General features: G+C 46.3%; 1 protein-coding gene across 1 annotated transcript in view; it reads left to right on the forward strand.

The window, feature by feature from the left end:
- LOC143689045 (uncharacterized) overlaps window positions 1-8,274 on the forward strand; it is a 232,329-nt gene extending 224,055 nt beyond the window's left edge. Inside the window, exon 4 of the mRNA XM_077167652.1 lies at window positions 8,134-8,274. Within this exon, the coding sequence (XP_077023767.1) occupies window positions 8,134-8,205 (72 nt within the window). The 3' untranslated portion in view covers window positions 8,206-8,274. The remainder of the gene's footprint in view (window positions 1-8,133) is intronic.
- The last annotated feature ends 2,832 nt before the right edge of the window (window positions 8,275-11,106 follow it).

Here is an 11,106-nt window from a genome sequence, read left to right on the forward strand (position 1 = left end):
TTAGGTTTCCCTTCTGGAAGGCCAGCGACAGTGCAGTGGCCATATCAGTTGTCTGTAAAAGCATATTTTGCACCTCCAGATGAGGGAAGGGGCTGAATGTACTCTACCTGCCACCTGGTGATGTGAATCTGCTCACAGCTAATGTGAAGCATTCTTAGGCATCACAGAGAACAGGAGGGCTGAGCATCCATGACTTTTTTAGCTGTTGTCCGGTGATGGACAGCTGGAATCGCTGTTCCAGTCTCCAAAGTCTGGTACCTTGGGTGGCCTGTCTTTCTACGCAACCATTCAGCAGCCTCATGCACTATTGGCTTTAGGATAGGAATCTTTGCTAAAGCATCTGCTTCAATATTGCCAGGTAACGAATCAGCGTTATGAGCAGAGGCATGAAACACTGTTACCTTTTACTTGTGACAGGTAGTCCAGGTGTCTTCCCACATCTACTTTCCCCAGTCCATTTCTCTTGCTTCCATGTGGCCACCCACACTGATTCATACATTGTCCAGTTTTCAGTACAAATAGTTAATGCATCTCTGGGTTTGTGAACAATGACAATCCATACAACCTTTAATTCAGCCCAGTGCTGCATTGCATAGTCCCAGTTTCCCACTATATAGTGTCCATACTAGGGTGCACTGTTACTGCCATTCAGGTGTCAGGCTGCCCATGGGCTGATCCATCAGTATACCAGACAGACTTAGGTATACTGCCATATCCATCAACGCTGGGCACAGAGATAGCCACCATGGGAGGATCAGCAGGGAGGGGCAAACACTGTTCTTCCACATAGGAAACCAGTCTTAGGGTATCACTTAAAGGGCTATTGTTGAAAATGCTATGCTATATCAGATAAGCTTTCCATTTCATTAACATGCTCAATTGTGTATTGCCAGTGTGAGGCTTAGTGACAGTGTCCCATATCCACCCCTGTATGTGGATGGCTGTTCTTAATTTTGCAGGGCATTTCTGAGGTAGTCCTTCAACTTGCAGTAAGGTAGTATAAGCAACACATAGTTGTTTCTCTAAGGGACTGTGACACAGTTCAGCTTTTTAAATTCCTTTTGCCTGTTGTGTTTGCCACAAGCCCCACCCAAAGCCAATATTGGTACTGGCCATATCTAATTCACAAGGCATATCTGTGTCTATCTCCCATAAAGTCTGAGCCAGTGCAACGGCCCATCTGACTTTTTCAGAAGCAGCCTGCTGGGAGGTGTCCCATTCCCGGGGATAGCTCTTCCTAATCAAAACATGCACAGATTTTAACGTTTGGGCTGAGTGAGGAATGAAAGATCTCCAATACTCCAACAATCCCAAGAAAGCCATAAGTTATTTGGCATAGGAAAAATATGTGGCATAGGAAAACCTTGTACCTTATCAATTACTACAAAAGGAATGAACTTTGCCTTTCCCAACCATATAATACCCAAGAATTTGATAGGGCAGCCAAGGCAAAGCAGCTCACAGCGATGAATTGTCCATCCTGGCTGTTAAGATGAAATAGCAATGAGCTTGAGACACATTTTAGTTCTGGAAAAAAGTTACTGGTTAACATGACATTGTCAGATAAAGAAGCTACGGCATCCCAAGCCTTTGGATCTTAGTCAGGGCAAGTTAGGGTACACCTCTCATCCCTTGGGCAGTATGTCCTCTTACTCCAGCATACTGGCATGCTAATATTTCTAAACTCTTATCTACAAGACATAGCCTCTCATTCAAAGCATCCTCATAATATGTGGGTTTCTCTGTCTTCCTGAAACAGTCTGTTGCAAAGGCCCCTACAGACTTGTAAATTTCCCTCCCTTTCTCAAGACAGTCTGCCATAGCCGGCTGCACCACACACAACTGCCAGCTGACTGCAGCACAGTAAAGCAACTGGGTGACCTCTTCCTAGGAAGCATCCCCTGCCCCAGGATTGTCCCCACAAAGTCACCCTTCCCCAGACTCATGCTCTCTATGGCCAGCAGCTTTTTGGTCTCCTGGCCATCTTGCCAAATTGTCCAGTCCAACACAACCCTGAGATCAAAGACTACTCTTGAGTTTAACTAGGAGCTTATGGACATAAGGAAGATTGTCCCAGTGGCGGCCAGTTGGGTGATGAAAGTCTACATTCTGCCCAGAGCCAAGAAAGAAAAATAGAGAGAGGCATGCGCAGGGAAAGGCTTATAAAGTTGAATCATCTTACAAGATTTGGTTACAACGGGGTTTCAGCAGACTCTTACAAGGTTTGGTTGTGAGGGGCAGGGGGTTTTATATTCTTTAACCTTTAACATCTGTCCCAGTCATGTAGATGACTATGTGACTTGCTTTCAAAATGGAACCAGGGTGGGGGTGGGGGGCCTGGAGCCTGAGTCCTTATGGACAGCTGTTGATAGTAAATGTGCATATGATTCAAGTGGCTATTGAGTGCTGCTTTGTTCGGCATAAGGACTGACAGTCTTCAGAGGAAGGGTGCTATGCTACAGGCACTGACTATCTAGCAAATTGGTGGGAGGATGTTTTGGTATCTAGTCTCCAAAGCTGACCACCTTCAATTCCTTCCTTCCCTATATATATGTGATATTCTACCCATCAAAAGTTGTAGTCTATTTCCTATCCCTTTAAATCTGGGCTGGACGCTTGACTTGCTTTGAACAATAGAATGTGATAGAAGTGACACTGCCATTTCCAAGCCTAACTTTTAAAAGACATAGACATCTCTGCTTTCGTTGTTGAAGCCAGCCACCATATGAGAAATCAGATTTCTTTGAGATCCCCAGGCTGTGAGAAAACCCTAACTAGTTATATGGAGAGGCCACATGAAGGTGAAAATGGCACCAGACATGTGAGTGAAGCTTTCTCAGCTCTTCCAACCCAGCCCAGTCACCAACTGAATGCAGCCAAATGAGTGATCCAGCTAATACTATGTGGAGCAGTAGAACTACCCAGCTGAGCCCAGGCAACCCCCAGCATTATGAGAAATATGAAATCAGTTTTGCTTAAATTCATTAAGTTTTGGGGTATTTTATTACGGATAACTGAATGGATGTTCAAATGAATAATACAAAGAAGGAAAAGCTGTTCCAATATCCTATGCATAATGTAACAATGACCAGGGGGTTGCAACTCCTGATGCAACTCTATGCATCAGAATCACCTGGAAAACTTTCTAAGCCTCAGATGCTGAAAGCCCACTGAGCATCTTCAGAATGCAAAATTCTTAGAGTGAGACCTGTGCATTTTATGTTTTTCAATTCTCCAAATATGTATAATGAGCAGTCATTGTAGTAACCTACAAAAATGAAAGACTCATTTAAGAAGTTCCTCTTTTAAAATGCAAACTCCTGGGGAAGATAAATCAACAGATGGTCACAGGATTATAACCCTAATTGGATGGTTTTCCTAACCCCTGGCTAGGATTAGCAGGCGTAGAGTCTAGGCACACAAAATCTATAGCATGTACCCACTTGAGCAGAGAGATGCTTGTCTGGGGTCCCTAAGAGATGGCATTTGAACAGTCTAGGCTCAGCCTGTTCTCACAGATGCCCAGAAACTGGAAGAGGGCTGTAAACAGGACAGAGAAAGATTAACAAAGGCTGATTACACCTACTCTGATGGAAAGACTCTAGCAGTCACCCCAGGGGTTTCCATTGGGGCTCGTTGTTTAGGAGGCTGAAGAAAGATTCTAGAGCTTTCTATGTGTGATTTTGGAAAAGACCAAGCCAGCTAACAATACCTTCTTCATGTCTGACCTCCAATTCCTTCACCCTAATTATATAAATAGAATATATCTAAAGATACGTCCAGCAGGAATCAGGGATCAACACTAAAAGTTGAAGGGAGACAGCTTGTGCTGTGAGTAGTAGGGAGGTTTCTGTGATTTTCTCTTTTCTCTTTCCTTTACCTTGTGGACTCTCTATTTCCCCAAACTGGCCTCAGCATCTTCCCTCCAGAACCTGGCAGGTTGACCGCATCTCCCCGAGGAGGTGTGAGTCAGCTCCCTCTGAGAGCGTTTCACTTTTACTCTCTCCTTCCCGCCCATCCTGTACTAAGACACACCTGGGGGTTTCATGTCCCTAAACAAGGGAAGTGAAAGGTGTTCCATTTCCTATACAGCTTAACTTTCCTTTCTTGATGTTAAGAGAGACCCTCCTACAGTTCCAGAAACCTCATTACTTCCTGTGTCGCTGAGTCAGTAGGGAGAGAAGAACCAGCAGGTGTAGAGCATCCGCGGTGAGCTAACCCAGTACTGACATCATCATACTGGATTCCCATGTCCAGGAGTCCTCCATTCTTGAGATCAAGCTAACAATACCATTTTACAGATTCAGACACCGAGGCTGAGTTTTAACTAACTTGACTAAAACTCACGTGTCTAGGAAGTGAGGGAGATAGGATTTGAGCACAGGTTTAGTTGACCTAAATCCTGTTTTTTAACCAGTGAAGTACCCCTTTCCAGAACTAAAAAAATAAAATAAAATAAAAAGAATCCATTATTTCAGGGTATGGGGCAAGAAATTTTCAGCAGGTCATTTTGGTGTCCTATAGACAAAGTCTAGTTGCCTGCTACTCTAAGTGTGGTCCATGGTTCAGCAGCATTGGCCTCACCTGGAAGTACAACCGACCCATACTACTCAGGTGTGGGCAGCTGCCTGGGAGCTTGTTGGAAGTGCAGACTCTCAGGCCTCACCCAGACCTACTGAATTTGAATCGATATTTTAACAGGCTCCACAGATAACTTAGCGGATCTTCTCACATTAAAGTTTGAGAAGCACTGGCCTGAGTGAAAGTGTTCTAATTATTCGAACCTGGTACTTCCTGAACTTCTACCTCTTTCCAGACACAATGCCACTCAGGCACTTCGATTTCTAGAGCCATTGAATCTCACAACTGGCGAGATAGAGTTAACACAGTAAATTAGTGACAGTGTCTGATCCATAATAAGTCCTTACTAGATGCCCAACTCTGTCATCTTTTTTCAAGTGTCATGTACAAAGGTCCTTGTCTGTTCCAGCCGGCTTGCTAGGTGCTGTGGATTCAGAGATGACAGGAACAATCTGTCCTCCAAAACTCATGAGCCACTGAGGGAGACAGGAACAAAGAAAATTAAGAGAAAAAAAAAAACCAGAACAAAACATGACCATGCAGAGACAGGGAGAAGTACAAGATTACTTCTTCTTACTGAGCGATACACAAAGTCTCTGGCTTCCTGGAGGAGGTGCTGCCTTTCCCAGTTCTTGTCCAACCTACTTGATCATTAATTGACTTGCAAACTCCCCCGCCCCGCATACAGCACAGCCCTCCCTTCACTTCACTTTTCACTCCATTCCCTTCACCATTTCCCCTAGAATGGGTCCTTTCTGCCTATCAATTTCCTGCTTTTGCCCTTCAAGTGTTTACCTTTCTACCCTCCCTGCCCACGTTAAGTTCTCCTTTCTCTCAACGTCCACAACTCTTATTTGCAAGCAGATTCCACTTCTGACTGTACAGCAATATTCATGAGGAGCTTAAGAAAGCGACAGCAATATGGCCCCAGGCCCATCCCCTCCCCTCTCTCCCCAGCTCTGCAGGTGGTGCCAGGGCATCAGTGTGTTTCCCACAGCGCCCCGTGTCCCTGACGTGCAGCCTACACCACTCTCTTGATGCCAGTCCTAGTAGCTTGCACTGCAGAGAGACGCAGAGTCTACAGAAGGCTTCTACCCTCCCCATCTCACCTGGTCCCCAGTACAACAGGTGAGTGAGAGACGGTTACCCCATTTTACAGTCATCCAGTGGTGAGGTCACACTCTCAAGTTGAACACACTGGGGCCCCACATCTTCAGCCTCACCTTGTGCTATTTGAAACCTAGTTAGGAAAAGAGGCAAGTGCCTGCCTTTCCCTCTGGATGCCCCCAACCTGACACGTGTGAGGTGCTCAGTACAGGGTGTTGAGTCGAATCTAACCGCTTAGCGGAGGTGATTATCCCTTCGCGAGTCCACCAAGGCCTCCTCCCGAGAAAGAGGAAGCAGGAGCCCGGGTCAACCGAAGCCATGTGACTGGACACACTTGAGTGAACCCTGTGAGAAAAGGGAAGGATGCAAATCGCCTGGGGTATCGGAACTTCCCTCAAAATCAATCAGGAGTCCCGTTCTGATCAGGAGGGCAGATAAGAGGATCACGAGGGCTGAAATGTTCTAGAATTTCATGTCTTTCCGTCCAGCCTCCACCTGCTCTTTTGGCTTCAGCAGGTGCCCCTGTGAATGGGCCCCTTCTTACCTGCCCTTTCTTAAAAAGCAAACACGGAAACATGAGTTAAGCTCCCCTCTCTTCTCTTTCTGAAAGCAGCCCAGGAAGTGGGGCTGCCTGGCAAAGGCCCTCAGCAAACATAAACCTGGGTGGGGAGGGACTGGAGTGGGGGGTGGGCAAAAAAAAAAAAAAAGTGTTCTCTCTTTTTTTTTTTTAATCTCTTCCCTGGATTTCCCCTATGCTCTGGGAATATTTTCTCTGCATATTTCTTTCCTCTCTTCTCAGGAATAATTTTCTTTTCTCAGAAAAGAGCAAGACCAGGAAGGGCTCTGGGGGGAGCGAGATACCAACAGGGGGGCAGGGCGGTCTGACTTACACAACCCCTGTATCAGCATTTCTGGAGCCGTAAGAAGGTTATTCCTAAAGGGAGCATGTTCTAAAGCAGCAGAAAATAAATGCTGCTTCAAGACTAAGCATTTCCTGGTAACTTTCCTGGGTCAGAGAAGCCTCGTTATTTTTCAGAGTAATGCTTCTCCAGCACCAAGAGCCATGCTAAAGAGCTTATTCCAGAAGGCGCCGGGGCCTCATTTTCATAAATAAATAAATCCTCATAGGCCTTTGGAATCTGATTATATTTGAAACAAAACTTCCGAATATAGGGCTATTATCTGAAACCATGTGAGCCCAGTCTGTGTATCGGAGGGAGCCAGTCTTCCAGGTCGGGGCTGTGAGCTGGTTTGCAGCAGTGCACTATAAATGTTTTGATTCTTCTCATCATTTGGGGTGGGGGCAGAGGAAACTGGGGACAAATGCCTCACTTTTGATTAGAAAGAGCCGCGTTTCAGTTTTACCAAGAAATACCCCCCCCCCCCGCCCCCATGGTTGCTGTTTACCATTTTTCTTGACTAGGACAAAGCCCTATTCTCAGAGCAAAACCTAGTACCTGCGTCGGTCAACTCTGATGCCAATTGGGGCAAAGGTTGATTTCTGTCTTAGTGCTTTGTTGCTAACTGACCTACCCCAACCAACCGTTTTAAGTTAGAGGAATGGAATCCATGCCATTCACTCACCAGATAAGTTTTTTATTTCCTGGTGTGCACCAGGTCCAAGGGACAACTTGGCGGGTAGGGCAGATGTCTTTCTTGCCTATGGGGAGAAGACACCAACAAATAATCACGCTGATGATAACCTAAACTGCGCTGGGATGGTGCCTAAGAGAAACATAGATCAGGGGTTGGCGTGTAGACTGGGGATTCACGAAAGGCTTTTCTGAGGAAGTATACTTCTAATTAGACTTAGAGGTTAAGAATTAGGCAGTGAAGGGAAGCCAGAGGGGGGGCGTTCAGGGTAAATGTGCACCCCAGGTGAGGGAGGAGCCCTGAGGACAGACCAGCCTGTACCACCAACGGGAAACTAGTGGTGCAAGAGGGAAAGGAGAAGGGACATTTTCTGGAGGAGCCACACACGGGTGGACAAAAGGAGGCAGCGTGCAGAGTGTCCCAGGGGGAGGACAGCCACAGGGCCACCGAGATGACGGGGGCGTGGGGTGTGAGAGGAATGTAAGCCGCCCCTCGCGCCGGGTGTGTGAAGCCGAGGCAGTGAGTGCAGAGCTGGGGACGGTCTCCGCAGAGGCTGCAGGCGGTCCGGAGCACCGGAGAGTTAATGGGGGGAGTGACAAGGACAAATTGGCATTTTCTGGGTCACTATGTGAATCATGGCTTTGAGTGGGGCGAGACTGGGAAAAAGAGCTTCCTGGTAAAAGGCTATTGACAAATCATGCCTCAGGCTTTATACAGGTTTAGAAACATAACTTTAAAAATATTTCATTCTATTTCTTTGGGAGTTTTTGGATAAAAAAAAAAACTGCATTGTTATTATTGGCTTCATTCTTTTTAACTTTTCATCCCTGCACGTCTCATTTGCCATTCTAGAGCAGCATGGTCCACCGATGGAGAGGCCGTTTATTCCCGCGGGTTGTGGCCGCTGTGCAGGGGCAGTGGTGAAGCAGAGACCCCCATAGGCTGAGGAAAAGTGGGATGTGTGGAGGCCTTCCAGGAAAGAACTGCAAACAGCAAGGTCCAGGTAAGGAAGCTCTCGGGAATGGGCTCCTGTCTTTTCTTTCCCTCTTGTGCCCAGGGCTGACAACCACTGAAGACGGCCTGGCCTTCCCACTCTCTTTGGGTATGGAGACGGCGATGTGTCTCAACGCCTCCTCCTCCCTCTAAACATGTCATCCCATTGACTGTCTCTCTTGTTGACAGGGTTACCTGGGATTTTTCAGGATGACTAGTGATTCCTTTGTGCAACACTTTATTGTTACTGAAGGGATCTCTCTAATGAAAAGGAGTAATCAAGGCATTCACCTGATGGATCTTCTCCAATGGTTCCATATTACCAATAGGTCAAAATACAGACTCCACAGCTATGCCTATCACCAGTCCCTGACTACTTCCCCCTCTTCAATTCCTGTTAAACAAGACTCCCTTTCCGATCTAGCCTCTCCAACAGCACCGGTGCCCATGCCGTGCTATATGACTTCTATTTCCAAAACCATGGCAAGTTCTCTCACCCCTGGGCCTTTGCACATGTTGTTCCCCTTTCCTGGAATAATCCCCATCCTGACCCCACTGTTCCTTCCCTCCACTGGTGTCACTATCTGCCTAGAAAAATCCTGCTCATCCTCTGGTCAAGTGTCACCTGCTCTCAAGCCGTCTTCAATTCCCCCAGTCACCCGTAGGTGCTCCTTTCCCCAGGTCCCTACCGTACTCTAGATACAACTTCACACGTGTGATGTCAGGTTGCAGTAGAATCAGGGGAAGCCCTAGGGATTGTGGGATGTGGTGACTTACTAGGTATTACTAGGCCTTGAAAGCAGGAGGCCATAGTAATAGGGACCCTGAGCCTTAAACCTCATAAGCATCACTATCCATCTGCCCCGGACTGTAATTGGGGGCCATCATGTCTGACTCCCCAAGACTGTGAGCTATTTAGGGTCAGGGACCATCTCTTCCCTAAGTTAATTATTTTTCAGGAGGCCCACTTTACACCAAGTCATATTTCATAACTTTTTATGTCCTTTCCCCAAAGTCTGCATCAGCTGAGACATATTTAGTTTAGACTAAACGTATTCAGCTTTAGTCTAGAAATAAAAGCCTGCGTAGAATGAAAGTGATGGTTTTTCAGAAGTGGACACCTTCCTGTGGGGTGGGGTGAGGAGGTTATGTGGGGAATAGAGAATGCTAAATGTACTACCCGTGAGAAGAAAACAGGGAAGATGGCAAATGTAACCATCTCTGCTCCTAAAGAGGGAGCACTTTAGTGCCTTTCCCCTACAGTAGGGACTTAATAAATATTATCCATTTATTAGCTTATGGCTAGCAGCAGCTCACAGAAGGCACTACTCTGTGTGATGATATAACCAGTTCTGTAAAACAGGGACCTGCAGATTTTTTCTGTAGAGGACAAAATAGTAAATATGTTCAACTTTGTAGGCCATATAGTCTTTGTCACAACTACTCAACTCTGCTCTGGTAGTGCAAAAGCAGCTATAAACAATACAATGAGGGATTGTTTTGTTTTACAAAAGCAGGCAGTAGTGGGCCAGATTTCGTCTGCAGGCTGGAGTTGGCTGCCCCATGCTCTAAAGCACAGATTTGAGGTTTAGGTAAAAGCATACAATGAATACTAAAAGTAGGGTGCTATTCTCTTTTGAAGAGGAATGCATTAAGTGAGACAACCTCCCCGACATCTCTTTCTTGTGGTTCAGAGACACAGTGAATAAATAAGTCAACCACTATTTCTTAAGGGCCTTCTAAGTTCCAGGCACTGTGCTAGATCCTGGAGAATCAGGAAGAGCAAGGTAGACAGAGTTTCCTTCTATCCATTCAGTGAGCAGGACTGGGTTGCTTGTCTACCATGTACCAGGCACTGTACAAGGAACGCAGGACTCAGTGCTGAGCAAGATGGATGGAGCATCTATCCCTCCATCAGTTCACCATCTAACCCTCCACCCAATGAGCATGTAATGAGTGTCTACTATTGTAAAACATGTTGGCAGAACTGTACAGAGTTCATTGGTTACCCAGCCATGGCCCCTGCCTCCAAGTTGCCTAACTTCTACAGAAGCAGATAGGCCATATGCGTTAATACCAGGGTCTGAGGTAGAAAGAGACCGCAAGGAAAGTACAGATTGAGGGCTGTGGGTGCTCGGAGCAGGATTGCTTCCAGCTGGAAGAGATCAGGAAGGCTGACGAGATGACATTTAGTTTCCTGTCAACCATTTAGAATGACATCTGAGCCTGTGCATAGATTACAAGCAGCTTCTGGAAAGACAATGCTCTTTTGTATATGTTACCAGTCCTCACATCCCATCAGGGCAAGCCTTGTACATGCTTTGTGATTTCAGAGGCCCTGGGAATGGCTCCTCTTCCCCTCCCATCAAAATAACCTCACTTCTACCTTTGCCTCTGAGTTTCCACATTTGTCAGACCGTTGAGTTAGGCATCAAAGCGAGTTGTTAATATGCCAATGTTTAATTCTCACAACAAAAACAGGCATTATCTTATAGAAGGGGAAACTGAGGCCAAGAGAATTAAGTGGCTTGTCCAGCATCTCATAAGAAGGAGAGACAGAGCTGGAACCCATGTCCTTTAACTCTCAGATGGCTCTCCGTTTCACAAACTATTTGAATGCCTGCCTCCTACATCGATAACCCTGGGGTTCTCATTGACTCCCCTTACCTTTGTCCATGCAGGCCAGCTGCCAACTTGACATTTCTCTCTCCACTCTACTTTGCAGAGATGAACAACTCTTTCTGCTTTATTCCCACAACCGCAGCACTAGGCTAAGCTCCTTCAACATCATGCATTGAGTCAGCAAATGTATTCCCAGTCTGCAAGGAACTC

This window comes from Tamandua tetradactyla, chromosome 6, assembly GCF_023851605.1.
Source record: "Tamandua tetradactyla isolate mTamTet1 chromosome 6, mTamTet1.pri, whole genome shotgun sequence".
NCBI lineage: Eukaryota > Metazoa > Chordata > Mammalia > Pilosa > Myrmecophagidae > Tamandua > Tamandua tetradactyla.